At 45.3% G+C, this 18,184-nt stretch overlaps 1 protein-coding gene across 2 annotated transcripts in view; it reads right to left on the reverse strand.

Moving 5' to 3' along the window:
• The window catches only part of stac (SH3 and cysteine rich domain), a 34,725-nt gene extending 17,755 nt beyond the window's left edge, over positions 1-16,970 (reverse strand). Inside the window, exons 1-4 of one of the 2 annotated variants that reach the window (XM_008285360.1) lie at positions 16,528-16,970; positions 15,421-15,453; positions 13,580-13,913; positions 5,431-5,564 (exon numbers count right to left, since the gene is read on the reverse strand). In XM_008285360.1, coding sequence (XP_008283582.1) covers positions 5,431-5,564; positions 13,580-13,913; positions 15,421-15,453; positions 16,528-16,641 — 615 coding nt within the window. In that variant the 5' untranslated portion in view covers positions 16,642-16,970. The remainder of the gene's footprint in view (positions 1-5,430; positions 5,565-13,579; positions 13,914-15,420; positions 15,454-16,527) is intronic. The other variant, XM_008285361.1, reaches the window with a different exon arrangement.
• Positions 16,971-18,184: the final 1,214 nt, after the last annotated feature.

Below are 18,184 nucleotides of genomic sequence, written 5' to 3' on the forward strand. Positions count from 1 at the left end.
ATAATTTAATTTATTAATGCAAAACAAATCATTCATTTAATTCTCACATATCTACAAATCCAATATTTAATTTATTTTTATCAGACAAGCTATTAGTTAACAAAGACTATTTAAAAAACTAATGACTTGGTGCATCTTTAATCTGTTGTCAGTGAGTTCTAACAGATAGAACGACCACTCCAACATAATACAAGTTCGTACTTATTTTGTGAATAAATCATTTATGAATGACAAAAAATGGTGCATTGCAGTAACGTGCATTCTGATAATACATAAAAACAGGTGGATATGAACGTTATATGAACATTTGAATATTCTGGCAGTAATTTAAATGCAAAACATGTTATTCTGGTGACACATGAACTGAACTCGTGCTTTTCTGGTCTAAATCCATCCGTCATCTCTACACCTTCATCCTCACCAGGGTCATGGGGGCGGAGCCTATCCCAGCTGACTCAGGGTGAAGGCAGGTTCACCTGGACAGGTAACCAGTCTATCACAGGGCTACACTTAGAGACAGACAACCAAGCACACTCACATTCACACCTACGGACAATTTACAATCACCAATTAACCTCAACAATCGACGACCGAAAAACTCAGTCACAGAACACCAAACCACCTCGTGCTCCGTATGCTGGATGGATGGATGGATGGATGGATGGATGGATGGATGTGAATCATGCCGATAGAGACGCTGATCCTCTGGTTCATGCTAGTATTTGTCTCAACAATTAGAGTTATATATTCCAAAAACAACACTTGATCTTTCCCTTTGTGTTTGCCATGAAGTGCAGCCTCTCTGAGCATCACGACGTGAGCGAAAGAACAAATAAAAACCACAAAGCAACTACTAAGAAAGAAAGAAATGGTTCAGCTCAGGACAGAAGAAAGAAAAACGCTGACAAAGATTCACCACGCAGCACACTGACGAACAAGTGGCCTCGAAAAGTCGAGGACGTCAAATAAACGCTGAGACTGACACATAAAAAACCCAGAGCGTAAGAGAGACGGATGAAGGGCAGAGCAGCCTCTGAAGGGCTGTTTACAGGATGACGTCAGGCTCAGCATTAGTTCCACTCAATTTTACTTTCAGCACATTATTACTTTTAAAAAGACTCATTACATTTTCAAATTGTGCACAACGTTTAGAAATGAACACCTGATTTATTCCGTACGCGGCTGAAATCCCAACAAGCAGGACCAGAGGACGGGATTGAAGCCGTCGCTGCCTGATGGAAAAACTTTGAATCCTAAAGTTTCTGTCCTAATCCGTGGGTGTGCCGTGTCCTCCTCCGACCTCCCGCTGCACTCACACATCCATCATTTATATATCTATTACCTGCCTCCGTCCCAACCAAATCAATACTTCCCCATCGGTTCGGAGTCTTTCCAGAGTACACAGAAACACAGAAGATTGAAATGATCCTCAGCCTCTGGAGACATGATGTCATCTGCAGCACATTCATTAATGATTAATGTGGGTATTTACGGGGTTTTTGTCGTTTTCTCTAAACATCCGTACACTATCGAGGCGTTCGCTGACAACATGCTGCATCTGATTACAGGACGGCCGCTTGCTCACCACATGCTGGACGCCTGCTGTACTTCACAAGGACGACTTTGTTCACTTTGTTTGGTTGGTGCTTAAATCTGCATTAACTCTTCATGAAGGAACGACTCAAACAAGCAACACTCGAGCTCTTCGGGTCCATCTCGAGATGTGAGATGTCGGCTGTGCAGGAGCAAACTCATTAGAAAAAGGTTAAAGGATCCCGTCTGGTTCAGGTGGGTCCGAACAACAGGCGCCGCTCGCTGCTGCTGCTGCGGCACCGACGGCGTGACGGCTTTCTCGGGGTTCTTTAATCACAAATATGATCTTGTAGTTTTAAAACGGATTCCTGCAGGAAGTTTCATCTCCCAGAAGTTATGTTCCCGCACTAATCCGTGTACATGTGAAGAGTTCATTTGCAAAAACAGAAAACTTCACAGACTGCTGGCAATGAGCCCCGTTAACGAAGAAAAACATCCACACAAACTAAACTGTGTTTTCTTTGTTTTTCTTTATACAGAAAATGATCCAGTGCCGCCCTGCTCACGACCTAATTAATGATATCCATTAATTTATACACTCCCATTCATCCGTCACGGCCGTAGGCGTCAATTTGTTTGCTTACCTGGGAATTCACCGACTTAATCACTGTTGTACATAATTAACACGTGCTTCACCTCCAGCACAAACCCGTCCTGAAAACGTTTTCCTGGTACCAGTTTTAGGAGGTCGTGAGATAATTTCACAGATAAGCAGGAACTTGTCTGAAGCTGGGAGGACTTCCTGTGACGGTGCATATGGTCTGACAAAAGTCTTCTGGCTGTTGGCACAAAAACATGGAGCAAACATCTGGGCCAAGCTGCAAACATGAGCGACCCGAAGGAGTGTGTTCAGTGCAGGACACCTGTTATTATCACCAAAAGTTGACGAGTGAATCACTGTACCTGCCGCGAGCAGCGTTCTGAATCAGCCGAACCACTTTTCACTTGCAGCAGATCTTAATATGCGAAGCGTGCGGCGATGTTGTTGTTGTCGTGTTAGCTCGGGTTCACGCCGTGACTCACAGATTAACTGTCACATATTGATTATTAGTCGTGTTTGATCCAAACTGGCGAGTCTCCTGGAAACAGCTGCGCTCGAGTTGTCGAGACCGAATCCAAACAACAAGCGTCAGCAAACGCAGAATCAGCTCCACCGTCCTACCGAGTGACGTACCGGAGCTGCAAAAAGCAAATAACTCCTGTTGTCCTAAAGTTAAAAAAAGCAAAGTTGAATGTGTTCTAGGTGAAGCTAAAGTAGGAAATCAAGAAGTCGCTATCACTGCATCAAGAGGTTCAGAAACGGACCGAACAAAATGATTTCATGTTCAATAAAGAGTCAGCGGATGAGGTAACGTGCTTTCTTTGTGAAGGGTTCTCAGGCCAAGAGCAACAAGCATGGCTGCAGAAGTGTCCAAGTTTAGAGTTAGTTGAATTTAGAGCCGTGCTCCGCTGGGGAAACTTCCCTTTTTATGCTCGACCTCTCAACCTCATTTTCCACTCCTGAGAGCTGATCATATCTCCAGGCCTCATCCCTCCGGCATCCAGTGGAAAGACGTCACAACGGGGACGGAGGAAGAGGACGGCCTGTGCTGCTCCGCCGCCTTTTCATGTGTCTCTGTTCAGTTCAACTCGTTCCTTCACGAGCCACGTTTCCTCAATGAAGGTGCAGTCGAACACAAGGTAGGAGAGGCAGAGAGCTACACAAACCGTGACCTCCAGTCCGGCTCTCCTCAGCGAATGACTAAGGAGTCCCAGGTCGGCCTCGTCTGCCAGTTTGCTGGACGGCGGTACAAGTGAAAGCGCTTCCTGGCAGCTGTTTTTATTGTTATGGCCAAACCCTCCCCAGTAAAACCTCCCGGACCACCCTGGCAGACCCACTCCCCAACCAGAGGGTGTCATTTTGATGCAGTCCACAGACGATGATAAAGATTTTGAATCATGCCGACGCTCCCCGGCTCGGCCGTTATCGCACAACAACGAGGACAAACCCACCAGAAAGTGTGTCTGAGGGAGGAACACACATTTCCAGGGCAACAGGACATGAACAGCGACGATAACCAGAGTTGTGGTTTCTGAGCTCCTGCTAAGCTGCAACGTAAACACGAAACTACTGACGAATAAGGTCGCTGATATCAGAGAAACTCTCCTACACTGTAAAATAATGTGTATTTTAGTAGGACTTTTTAAAATACACAGTAATCAACAGAACTATTCAAATAGACTGTGAGTTTAAATATAATATAAAATTAAAAATGTGTCACTGAATGACCATAAAATGTCCACGTTTTAAACACAACAAAAGTTTTTGACATAAGATTGTGAAATTTAGCATAACTTCCCAAATATTAGACGTAAATATATAAATATATAACATTTTTATTTAATAGATGAAACTATTACATTTATATTTTGTTGCTGTAAATATATTTTGAATATTAGAGAAAATTTGCGCCAATTAATAGAAAAAGAAACATTAGTTCTTTTTGTTTTATAGGTAGTTTAACTGTTTTAACGTGTAAATATCCTTCATTAAACAACAAAAAGCCCCCCAAAAAAAAAAAAAAAACTATGCATGAACTCGTGCAAAATTAAGCCAGAAAATGTGTTTTAATTACAGAAAATTATCGTGTTTTCATGAAATGTTAACCGTCTGTCATTTTAAAGGTTTTTTGGCCCCAGCTGCCAGAATATTCCTGTTTTTTAGGTTTTTTTTTAGTCTTCTAAATCAAGCAGGAGCTCTAAGCTGAACTTTCTGCCTCCTTTTAGAGCTCATTAGGAGACAAAGTGCTTCTATGAAACTAATATTAAAGCACTGAAGAGACACGAGAGGTGCTTTTTAAATACTTCAGATTATTGTACAAAACTGCAAAAAAACCCAATGATATCTTTTTTTAAATTGCCATGAAAACCTACCAGCTTTTTAAAAAAACTAAAAACAAACAGGCAGGTTTAAGGCTGACTGAATACAAGCCTGGTTCTTTAAACTGAACCTTTAATGATGAAGAATGCTTCAAACACACTGAAAAGGCAGAAGGCACCTTCCTGAAGGTAAATAAAGACGGATGAGATCTAATGAGAATGACCATACACATTTACAGTCTTTTGTCTTTTGCACTCTGCTGAGAACATTTGATTTGATAAAGAGATTTAAACTCCGTCGCTCCACTGGGCGGCCTTCAGAAGACGAGGCTGGTTCGGGGTCACAGTAACATGTGTTCAGTGTAATTATCACCAATCAATACTGCAAACCTTCCCATTGTTGTACACCTGAAACCTTTCACAATCCCACTGATATAAAAGCTGCAACTAATTTATTCACGATGCGATAATTGATCTGCTCCTCGTAGCTCCATAAAAGACCAGGAACTGACTTCCAAGTTTAAAAAGAGACATCGAGGCTGAGACGGTAAATGTCAAACACGTCATAAAACTGCCATATGTGGCTCCTTTAATAGCGCTTGTAAAGGTGCTCGAGGCTAATCGCATGTATCCTGATTTAACGGTTTATGCTGATGGCAGCACAGCAGAGTTTGAGGGAGGCGAGGAGGAGGGCTAGAGCTGCATTACTATTATCTAACACAGACAGAGTGCTGATAGGTCGATGATGAGGACGATGACGAGGATGGATGGTGGCCACAGATGTACCAACACACTCACACATAGAGTGTGATTTCTGAATAAGCACATTCTGGTGGGAAACGGTCCGACAGCCAGCTCTCTCTGTTTTGGTTGCTATCATGATGACATCAGTAATTATATTCCTGAGTCTCCCAAACTGTTAACAGCAAAGTGAAGAACCTCCTGTCTAAGCCATGGCCTGTGTGCCGTGCAGCTCACCAGTTTGCCCATGCAGCGCTGCTGCCCCACGCCGTTCTCACACTTGTGGTGGAGGCTCATCTTGCAGGCTTTGCAGCGGAGGCCGTGCTTGGCGGTGTTTCCTGCCAGGAACACCACGTGTTTGGCTGTCGTACCTGATACACACACAGAGAAAGAGGTAACAGGTTCACGTCTGTCATGTCAGGAATTGGACTCCGATGATGTTCGTAAGTGAGCAGCACATCACACACAGAGACGCAAGTGGAAAATATTGTTCAGATCACAGCGCAGTCATTTATTCATTGTCTTAACGCACTTATTCCTCGCCAGCGTTTCTGGAAGTCGTCCCAGCATGCGCTGGGAAAAACCTGTGAAATGACATGTGGAACATTTTAACAGGGACACAATTTACCGAATCTAAGTCATGATGTGGACTTCTGCGAAAGCCTTCTAAGCGGACCGGCTGTAAGCGGGCCAGTCCGGCCTCCAGCATGTGAAACCATCTCAGACTGCTGCCCGTGTGCAGCTCTCACTTATTAATATGTGACTCACAGTTGCTGAAATAAATGAAGATTAGTCGGACTTATTTGTGAGCCAAAGTTATGCAACATTGCGAGCGCTGTCATTTAGAACGTGTGTGTGTGTGTGTGTGTGTGTGAACAGGAAGCAGACAGAGAGAAAGATAAATGAGAAACAAAAAGGAGAAGGATAGCCTTTTTCAGAACGGAGTCGTGAGACTGTAAAGGTGTCGGAGAATAAAGTTCACAACAACTGATCGAATCGCTGCAGCTCAAGTCTTAATAAAAAACCAGTGAGCTGGGACGGAGACAACGGAGGTAAGAGATGAGCGAGCAGGGGTGTGGAAATGTGCAGGAGGTGGAAAAGAAAACTAGAAAGTGAGATCAAGAATCTCACTTTCTAGTTTTGGTTCCATTTTGTTTTTCAGAGGTCCTGTTCAGACCTCCAGAGCACGACAGCGCCGCTCAGGGCAGAGAAAACGTTCTGAAAACTGGCTGAGAAAACGTTCATATATCGTTTCATAAGCTCCAATATTCACCCAAAGGTTCCCCCAAAGGACGAGGTTATCGGCTGAGATCGGGTATTCTTAACGGGAGCCGAAGCCTCTCCGCAGATTCTACATATTCTGCAATAACATGAATAACAGTTTACATAATGGCTAGAAGTGCTGACGGAGCATCACTTCAGCAGCTAACGGCCAGCTGTTATTTACTTCTGTGCAGTCTGCTGGGAGGAGGCCAAATATCTGAAAATGTGAAAATTAGACTCTGTTGGTTTCAAGAGGAGAATTTGTCAAGTGATGAATGTGAAGACGAGACGAGCTCGGCCACAACATGGAGAGGAAGCAAAGTAAGATTGATCATCTCATTACAATGCGATGTTCTGCTGGGAGACGTCGGGTCCTGGCATCCGTGTGGATGTCACTTTGACGCTTACCGCCCACCTGAACATTCTGCACTCCCCGGTGCCAGCGGCCTCCCCCGGTGGCTGCAGAAAAAAAAAAAAACGCTCGGGAGCAGCTCGAACCACAAGAGCCCAGAGCGCTGGATCGCCATCTGAACCCCCCAGAACTCCATCTGACCCGCGGACGCCCGCCCTGCAACCCACAGCAGCCAGCATCAAAGTGCCAGACACAACCCCCCCAGGTCCTGATTCATGACCCGGCGGGTCAGAGCTGTTCTGGCGGAGATTTACACAACATGAAGCACGTGGTTTTTAATGTAGCCGTCCACAGAACATACATGACGTCTGAGCCACCACGTGCTGCACACAGCATGGTAACAATCCCCCCGAAGCATCCGTCTGAAAGCCGCTTCGCATTAACGCCGAGCGAACATCGTCACCGAGGCCCAGTCGTGTTATTAGTTGTAGTCTAACAGCTCTGCACCTCCGGCTCTTCATGGATTAATCAATGGCCACGTGCCGGGCTCAGGCCCACGCTCTCCGTGTGCGTGTGAAAATACGAACACGCCAAAAAGCACAATCGATCCACCTCAGAGGGGCAACGAGAGGATCTGCCCCATGCATCACCCAAACACCGGATCGTGTGCGGTTTCTCTTGAAGCGGTCGGGATGTCAGTGCAGATTTGCTGAGCGGGCCGAGGAGGGCCGGCGAGCAGAGGTAATCCTGTACTGTAAATATGAAACCGAGCAGAACACCTGATCCCCGGACAGGACCGCAAACACAAGACAGTGTGTGTTTAAGCTACAAAGCCCCCTCGTGTGTGAGTTCACCGAGACGAGGGGAAAAACATACAAAATGTCTGCACGTGCTGTAATGCGACCCGGTGTCACGGCTATCTGGATCTGGGCGGCAGTGACAGGAACTCGAAACTCTCAGTAATGGCTGGAAAACTGGATCCGTATCGCCCCCCCTCCTCCCGGTTCAGGCTTTGTGTTGCTTGGCTGAGCGGCGCTGACACAGAGCTGGAGTTATACTGAGACGGAAACTGAGGGAAAGGTGATCCCGGCCCGAACTCCAGCCACAGATCACCACCAGCACCAGTCCAACCGATTTTTAGGTCAGTGTGAATGAGGCCATCTGATCTACGGCATCTTTAAGATTCGAGTTTCTGTCCGTCGGCGCTGATGAAGCTCTTGTGCTGCCGATCGGTTTGTGAGACTAATGAGACGCCTGTATGTTAACGAAGAAGAGGACAAATCAGTGCAGCAGCAGAGAAACCTTAAAGCTGCTCTTTCTCCTCCGAGGCCTAAACAGAACCGTGTGCGATGTGAGCGGCGCCGCTGCTCTCTGATATTTGCACTGTAGTAGAAGAAAAGCCTCCTGCCAGATTTCTGTCTTCCTCTTTTGTTTTTTTGCTCCGTCCACGTCTTCCCTTCTCCTTTCAATAGCCACACATTGATCCATTAAGCCACTTCATGCCTCCTGATTCCCGGTGCCAATAACTCCTCCACCTCCTCCTCTTCTGCCTCTTAAGCTCCTCCAGGACACTGATGGCTCTCTTTGTTTATTTCTAGCCTTTGGTTTGTTCTTCCTATGCAGCTGTTTCATTATTTACCACTAAAAAAACACCTCATGTGGTAAAACGTTTAACTCCAGACTACAGATGGAGAATTACTGTTTTTTTTAATGCCTTCATCTGTTATCGGGGATCTTCTCAGATCAGCTGCAGAGGCTACAGACGTCCCGTTAACTGTTTTTAAATTGGTGCAACGAGGGTCGAGCATTTCCTGTTAACGGGTTTGTTTACATGTTTATGTCAGGTACAAGTGTGTCTGAGGATCACCAACGTCTGGAGGATTCCTCTTCTGGGGAACATAAATGTCAGAGCTTCACGCCGTCCAGTAGCTGCTGAGATAGTCTGGACCAAAGCAGTGGAACCGGACTCGTCTTGAGTCAAAGCTCAGAATACATTTACACCATTCTGCCTCCAAATGTTTACTTACGTCAAACTTTTCATGACTTTTACCAGCTGACATTTTAAATTCCTTTTTTTTATCTAAACAGGTGTGAGAGACTTTTATTTTGAAACAGTGCCAGCCGTCACACCTCACACTAAAGTGGATAAAAGCAGTGGAAGCGTGAGGTTGTCACAACACACAGCGGTCGCATCCTGCGAGACAGAAAGACAGAAAACACACGTGTGTGGTGACGTATAGCGTGTCGCTGGGATTAGTAATAAAACACCGTGAAGCAGCACCGCTCAGGGCTTCAGGAGGAGGAGAGCATCACCAGGACCCCAGCAGCTCCGTCTCCTGTCTGACCTCCACCTCTGACCCACACGTTCATTTCCTACCGGCTGCAGCCAAACCTGTCGCATGTATTTAGGGAGTTTCATAGCAGATTTGTGGAAATAATCTGGTGAGATTACGCTCATAACTCGTCTTGTTAATCCCAGGAATTTAAGTCATTTAAGGGATTTTTACTGCAAGTTACTGACAGTAACATTACGCAATAGTAGCTTAAATTCAGCTGCATTTATGCCGCGTGCTACATGTCAAACTTCCAAGATGTTCGTTTCATATGTGTGACCTGAAAGCAACCCTACGCGGGAAAAATTACATTTCAGTCACAAAGAGGCCTGCAATCAAATGCTCAGCATCAGCTCGTCCTCAATCAGAGCGTTTCTGCGTGCCGCTGAAGCTAATTTACGAGCTGCGAGTCTCACAACAACGACAAAAGCGAAGCGCTGCACATACCGTGTAGGCTACGTAATGAAGGAGAGGAAGGAACAGAAGAAGAGACGTCTTGGACTGAACACAGGGACGTGGTTGAACACTGAATGCAGTTGTTGGTTATCAGTAAAACTAAATGTGTTCAAAGATAAAATACAGTTTTAATGGTTAAGCAGTAAATGATGCAAATACAGACAATCACTGTGTCGCAGTAAAACGCTTAACGTGGGAGTAAATGTCGTGCTGTTCAAGAGTTTATGAGTGTGTAATCCACATTAAACTACAAAGGAAATGAGCTAATGCCTCCCGCAAAAATAAAATCTACAGAAAGACCCTTGTATGTTGTTGCTCTATTAAATATTTATCTAGTAAACCTAATGAATGAGTCAGTGAGCGCCGTAATAGAACTCAGCCTTTGTGATTATGGATGATACATTAAATTGGTGCAGACTTTTATATAATAAAGGACTCTCCTGTAGGAAGAAAGTGGGTGTTTAATATTTCCTGTCTGCCTTTTGTATTATTAGAACACTGGCGTTCATCTATTGAGCGTCTATCGGTGTAGGTTGGACCAGAAATGTGGAGATTCAAACACCTTTCTCACTAAAACGGTAACAATGATGATAGATTAATCCTCAGAACTATATGAGTGCATATTTTATTTATTTATGTAAACCCTCTGAACCCCAAAACCAGCCTGAAGGTTTGAGAAACACGTCATCTGGAGAAAGTGGCAGCGTTTCATCAGAGCCAGAACCCGTAAGAACAGAACGAATCATTTGTGATGTTCAGATTCAAGCTTTAAACTGAGACGTTTCAGAAAAGTCGTTTTATTCTACATGTCTCACTTTTAAAATCCCCCTAAAATAAACTATTGACACTGACCAGACAGATTCCACAACTTGCAGCAAAACTGCAAAGTCATGATTAGCTCAGCTGAGGCCAACGATGACGTGGCGAAAATTCAAGGACTCCTCGGCTGAAGTGCAGGCCGTGTGAACACAGAACCAAAAGGAGAAAAGTGTGAAAACAAACTAGTAATGTAAGTATTCATAAACATCCTAGAGGCTGCAGACAGGAGCTCACGGTGGCTGTGGATCTGAAGGGGGGATCCGTGGAACAACACGCCACTAAACACGCTATGACCACGGATATGTCACTGATGACGCGTCCAAGCAGCACCAGAAGGTGCATCAAAGCTCTTTAAATATATATAGTATGTGGAACCATCGCAGTATGTGTTGGTAATACCTCTGACCACATCGTTGTAAAGCTAATATTTAAAGAATTAAACTTTTTCAAATCTATAACTGAGTTGTTTTGCCCACCATAGATTTTTAGGCTTCCTCTACTTCAAGCCGTCGTCGTGCTGTTTCTACAGAGCTGCAGGACTTTATATCGGGAGTAAAAACTGCCCAGAAACTACAGAAATGTTGCCTCTTGATGTCCACATCTCCGGCTGCTCGTGGATTAATAAAGCTACAGAGCCAGTTTTGTACCTGAGAGACCCAGAAGTGGGAATTTCAGTACAGCTGTTCCTTTAAAATAACCTCCTGCACCTTTCTAACTCCATGAACCTGCAGCCATGTGTGGTGAGTGACCACCAGGATTAAATAATCCCAACATGCCGATAAGTCCACCGTCCTGCTCCACCTTCTCCACCGGCTCTCCATCACCTCCTGGGTGCTGCTCTTTGCCTCTGAACCATCCTCTGCTCTCTCCTCCTGTGACCAGGCTGTGTTCTCATTAATGCAGGACAGATGAAGATGAGGGCAGCATCTTGTTTCACCAGAGGGCCCAGCACCTATCACAGGCCCGGGCAGGACTGACATCACACTTTCATCAGCAGCGGCCCACCAGAGGCCCGTTCAGAGTAACCGGACGCGCTTCACTAACCGGGCCGGATAAACAGACCCGTGTTCAGTAACAACCGTCACAAATAAGGCATCTTTTACGGTGTAATGAACCGACGCTAAGTTTTATTTCTGTGGTAAAACGCTGACATCTTCCAGCTAAACGCAGCTCAATCTGCTGCCTCTCAGCTCCAGGGAAGAAATCTTGCAGAGAATTCACGTCTCAGCACGACTGAGTCCCGTCGCCACAGAAAAGCACAACAAGAACTTTTATCTCTGCAGCTTTACGAGTGTTCCTTTGTTTCTGGCACCAGGTTGGAGGTGTGGCGCTGCACTGACGGCAGCTCAAACCGTCGCATTTATCGTCTAATAGATTTGAACCCAGTTCAACCTATTGAGCAATGACAACTCTACATCTGGTTCTGGTTCTCCCGCTTCGACTGAAGACGTAGCAGCGTTGAAATGTTGGTTGGCACCATTACAGGAATTGATCGGATTGATTTTTTGCATTCAAAGACAGCAAATTGTTTTGGAACCACTTGGATCTTAAGGAGTTTCAGGTTCTTCAGGGCGGAAAAGCCTCAAAACCACATTAATCACCAAACTGACTGGGTCAAAAGTGGTGAACTCATCATTACTGTTATGATCTATGAGTTTAACTGATCAAGTGGGAAACAGGACCATCCATCCATCCATCCATCATCTCTTCACCTTAATCCTCACCAGGGTCATGGGGGGCGGAGCCTATCCCAGCTGACTCAGGGTGAAGGCAGGTTCACCTGGACAGGTAACCAGTCTATCACAGGGCTACACTTAGAGACAGACAACCAAGCACACTCACATTCACACCTACGGACAATTTACAATCACCAATTAACCTCAGCATGTTTCTGGACTGTGGGAGGAAGCCGGAGAACCCGGAGAGAACCCACGCTGCACGGGGAGAACATGGAGACTCCACGCAGGAAGATCCCGGGTGTCCTCACTGGGACGCGAACCGACGACCTTCTAGCTGTGAGGCCACGGTGCTAACCACTGATCACCTGCAGCCCGGAAACACGACTAGTGCAGGTTTAACAAACTGACAACAAACGGATATTGATGGATTTTTTCGGCCACTTTGCTGCAAGACGCTGATGTAAAACTCCACATCCTCGTCTGTATCTGCATCTAATACAGCAAACATCAGCTTCTTGAGCCACTTCCGTTGTTCAGTACCGGGTCGGTGGCTTAAAATGGATTTTGCTGCCTGCTGAAAACTTCCGGAAGTGTTGAGAGTAAAACCAAAAGAGCAAACAGTCATGTTGGCACATAGAGGTGGTTAAACTGCAGACTCTGGTGGAAATTCTCTGTGGGTTTTAAAGGAATGACCTCTTTCAAATTACACATAGTCAATTAATAATAAAACAGTAATACTAGCAGCTGTGATTTATGTTTATTACGTAACTCACTGAAGCCTGTTTCATTTCTGTTTGGGAGGAACACAGGACAAAATTCAAACCAATAAGTCGAATTTGGACTCTCTAATCTTCAATTATGCAAAAATAATAAAAAGCAAAGACTCTTGGCGGTGAAACTCAGCTCATACGTGCACATTTACATGCACATTTTTCAACCTGCCTACCTCCCCGATAGCCTGACGTCTTTTATCTGCTACCTGATGTGATACCGGGGGCTCGTTGAGCAGATGGCACAGCTAGCCCTTGTCATCATCACGCTGCAGAGGCCCTGAGATATAAAGGCTCTGCGTCCCTCAGTGCTGACGGTTAACAAGGAGGGGAGAAGCCAGAGAAACCGGAACATCTGGCGAGGGGAGAGCAGGTAGAGGACCTGGCACGGCAACTATCTGACACCTCAGCAGACAGATGGAGGGACTGTGTGTGGAACAGAGACTTTATTCACATGTCAGCAGTTTGAGTCGGACGCTCGGCCTCTGGAGCCTGACTGCGTTTCGTGGTGTTTCGGTGTTTTGCAAACTATTCTCCTGCTCAGTATTTAGAATAACCTCTCACGTCCTGCTGCTTCCATATAACATGAGCACGTTAATGCGTGTTCGTCACCCTCTCATCTCAGTCCTGACGACAGGAAACCTGCCGTGGGTCGCTTTACTTTATCGGAGTCTCTGATCACACTAAAGAAGGAGGGCGGTGTGGTGACCGTACCTACAATCATGTGGTTGCAGACGTCGCAGAACGTGGGCTTCTTGAAGATGTGCTCCATGAAGCAGTGCCCCGCCGAGTCCACCTGCAGCGGGTTGCGCGACTGCGAGCGCGAGGTGGGAGGAGGAGCGCAGGGGATGGCCGGCGGGACCGGAGGGATGGGGAGGTTGGTGGAGTGCGGCGGCGCCATCCCGATGTTGCAGAGGTGGCCCGTGCTGCTGCTCACGTCGGACAGCAGCTCCGTCTTGTTCTCGCTGCTCGTTCGGAAGAAGTTGTCGGCGCTCTTGCTGCGGATGCTCTTGGTCTTGAAGGACAGCGAGCGTTTGAGCTTCTGCAGCTGAAAAGAGAGAAGAAGAGTTGAAGAAAAATGGAGCAAAAAAAGGAGGAGAAAGAGACAGAGTGCTCGAGGGAAACATTCAGAGCAACTGAATCGGACGTGAAGTTAATCAATTTGTGTAATAACCTAAATAAATGACAAGCCTCTGAAGCCGTCGGGCAAACCTCAGAGTCCGGAGGCCGATGAAAAAGGGCCGGTACCGGGACCAACTCATCACGGCTCAGTGAAAAACCTTCGAGGTTCCCTACCTGGAAGCTAATGTGATTTCCGAGTTGGGCAGATGCTTTACCTTAACACAATCTCTCACACGCCGCGCTGCCGTTTCTGGCTGCAGCCTCCATCCATCTCATTAGGCTTCTCCTTTACAGTCAGACTATTCATAACGCTCCACGCTGACAACTCCTCATTTAACCTCTCAGTACGCGCCTCGTCTCCAGTGAAACCCACTTAAATCTGGCCTCAAACACGCAATAAAGAACCGCTAACCAGCTGTAATGTGACTTCTGGTTTCTGGTCGGTGTGTGGCTGCAGGTCTCTGACTGAAGAAACAGATTATGCTTTTTGATATTTAATGATGCATCAGATCACATCACACAGGGCGGGTTTGCCTTTACAGCTGTAAACACGAAGGCGAACACTCTGCGTTCAAGGCTGATCGTTCCTCTTCTGTCTTTGTGCAGAACCAGATCTAAACTACAGGAACATTATGCAGATGAACGTGCATGCATCGTCTGTCATTTTGGTGAACATCCCTGTGCAAATTGTTCGGAGAGCTCATCGCTGCAGCTTTGGTCTGGTGAGGATGAATCAATTCTACGGGTCACTCTGGAAACAATCAATTTGGACCCTCTCTCTCTCTGCCGTTACCACCCACACACATGGACGCTCACACTCAGGCTGACATGAACATACAACACCAGCACATCCTCCTGCAACCCTCTGCATGAATTTAACACATCCTGAAAAGAAAAGCGGTGGTTACACAAACCAGATGATTGTTCCTCTCATTTCTCCATTATGCATTCTACTTATCTGCAGAGGCTGTGGTGATGAAACACACGTATTTCTTTCCTACGTTGTGGTTTTATGTGTATAGGATGAAATTTAAAAAAAGAAAAACAATCTTAAAACACAGTGCGATAACGTGTGCATGCATCGAAGAGCTCATGCTGTGTTTTGATGGCACCAGATCTATAAGAGTTGTGTTCCATCACAGAGCGGGAGCGTTAATGGGGGCTGGGCGGAGGAACTGCAAAACAAACTGCCAAAGCCATTTATAGAAATAAATACATTTACCGATGCAGCTTGGAACAGAGTGCCCTCTAAAAAACAAAAATAAAAATAAAAAAACATGGGTGATGATGGATTGTTGTTTTTTTTTTACGTTGTTTGGCACCGACTCCGTCTTTAAAAGCAGTAAAAGTTGCACAACGTGGGACAACTTTTATGTGCATGCAGCTGTGCCACTAGGATGAAATCTACAGTTTGCACAAGAGTGGAGGCTCACCTTGCGCTTGTGATGTTCAGGCCTCACAGTATTCTTAAAGGAGGGATAAAAACACAAACACAGCTTTACTTAACGGTGGTAAACGTGTGCATCCTACTGGGAGGGAAGGGAAACAGATTCTGTCTGTCAGAATGATTAAACATGATCTTTAATCGCTTCATTTTTTATTTTTTATTCTACCTGAGATGTTGGAAGTGAGTGTAGTTTGTTTGGCAGAGGCGTTGAAATTATGTAAAGTCAGTCAGGACTCTCTTGAAATACCCAGCGATGAGTGCCAAAGTAAGAGTTCACGTGGAGAAATTCTCTCCCAGGTGAAGCCGAGAAAACTTGAGCAGCAGCAGATTATGCAGAAGAACACGGAGATGAAATGAGCTCGGTGTGTCCTGTGTGGGACTTTTGAGGACAGGAGCTGCTGAAGCTGTCCACTGCTGCCATGACTCGTCCAATATTGTTCTGCTAATTGTAGTAGTCTGGGCAACATGTGACCCACATAGTTGATAAAAAAAGAAAGAAAGAAAGGCCCGAGGCAGCCATGGATCTCTATCACACAGCCTCCCTTCCCACTGCAGCCAAGGATAAAGCCATGTGCAACTTATTTATAAAGATATACACGCATTATGAGCTCCATGTTGTTTTCTTTACCACATCATGAACCTGTTTACTGGCTAATCAAGAACTTTAAATGTCCTCTCCGTGCTCCTTTATGCACTAATATTGCATTTAAATACCAAAATCCATATGAGGTTATTTCACGTTCTGCCCTAAAGAAGAAAAAACACGATTACACTTTGATTAAAGTGATATAAGCCCTGTATATACAGTATGTGGAGCTTTAATGATGGAGTTTAAAGGGATTCCATGTTCATCTAAAGGTCATTTGTACAGCTGGTGGTATTTTTATAGAATCATTTTAAGATTGAATCAAGTTCAGGATGCTTTTTTTTTTAAGGTGAATCAGACAGAAATCAGAGTGCTCTTTCTGGGAGATGATCCCTGTTGAGTCGATTTTAATTTCGTGTTGATGGAAGTTTGTTTGCTCTGCTGTAGGAGCGATGCGCAGCCAATCTGTCTGCTGGTGGATGAGGAATAGGAACAGGACCGTCCTACCTTGGTTTCCTGCTGGCTGGCGTTGGCCGTCGGGGATTTGGGTGTCTCATTCTGGTCCCGTTCGTCCTCTTTGCCCCCACTTTCGTCCTGAATCATGTTGGCCGGTGGGATCATCCTCTCTCTTTCTGTGATCTCTTTGAAAGAAAAAAAAGCAGCACTGTTGCTCTCTAGAGTTTGTTTCCCTCCCCGAGCTGTTTACATCGTTTCCATTCCTCTAATAGTCATCATGACCCGAGGATAAGAGAAGTCATCCGCCGCTGCTGCTGTAAAGAGATCCGAGAGGACAGAGATGAGGAAAACGTCTTGACGGGAGAGAGAGAGAGAAAAGCGATTTCCAAACTGAAAAAAAAAGAAAGTTGAAAGTCGTTCCAGCTCGGCTTCACGGTGTCCTGCTCGTCTGAGGAAGGCTGAAGCGTTTCTCGTGGCGTCGCGCGTAATGCTGCCAAGACATCTCCAAGTCCACGCTGTGCGCCGCGCGCTGCCGACAGCCTGCTCTGATGGGCGGAGAGCTGGAGGAGGTGGAGGGAGGGAAGGAGGAGAAGAAATACGACACAACGACGCTGTCTTGCCAGTTTTTTTTTTTTTTTTTTTTTTTTAGATGCAAAACACAGTCACAGAAAATGAATAAATACAAAACACCCACATACTCAAATGGAAGAAGACGTATGTTCAGTCAGCTGATGGCATCATGATGCTCAATGCACGTGTTCTTCTATTAATACACACTTCTGTATAGATGTCTTTTAAGAGCTTCATCTCCCTTTGTTAGCGTGATACAAACAGAATTATCTTTAAACACGTCAAATAAGATCCATTTGAGCATCTAATGACTCATGTAAAGGTTTGGATATTTGCCTCCCATCCACTCATGTTTGAGGCTGATTTAAATCATAATCAGTGTCTTGTTTGAGTTTCCAAAGAAAAGTTAAAGGTTGGAAGTTCTTGACATCAAACAAGCTTCTTCTCTCACTGGAAAATCCACATTTTATACATAAATAATACATTAAATGTAAAATTTATCCAGTATCTGTACAGTGAATGTCAAAGATGAGAGAAACAACGACCCAGATAGAGTTTTATACTGAGGACGACGTTGGCTGATCTTAACATGAAGACCAGGAAACATTGGTCAGGTAACATCTGTAAACATCACGAATCAACACTTTGGATCATGGTCTGCTCCTACACAGCGCCTTCATCCAAAGTGCTTTACATTCTCATTCATACACCAGAGCTGCCATCAAGCTGCTGCCTGCCATCAGGAGCAACTTCAGGTTCAGTGTCTTGCCCAAGGACACTTCCACTGTGGAGGGAATCGAACCACCGACCGTACGATCAGAGGACAACCACCTACCACCTGAGCCACAGCCGCCGTTTGTATGGTTCATTTAGGTTTAGGCTGAACAAGAACAACATGTAAAAAGTTAATTCATACAAAGTTAAGTGTCCAACTTCAGGACCTTTGAGTCTTTCCATCCAGCTCTCCGTCACAAAGTGAACAAACACATCGCTGAAATGTCGAGCCATCACTGAATCAGTAGCGACAGGCCCATCTGTTGAAATGAACCATACTTACACACTGATCAGCTATTATTTAGGAAACAAACAACGTCATGACGCTTCAGCTGTTTTTATGTTTTTTTGCAGTGAGATATGA

This window comes from Stegastes partitus, unplaced genomic scaffold (assembly GCF_000690725.1).
Source record: "Stegastes partitus isolate 25-593 unplaced genomic scaffold, Stegastes_partitus-1.0.2 Scaffold399, whole genome shotgun sequence".
Classification (NCBI taxonomy): domain Eukaryota; kingdom Metazoa; phylum Chordata; class Actinopteri; family Pomacentridae; genus Stegastes; species Stegastes partitus.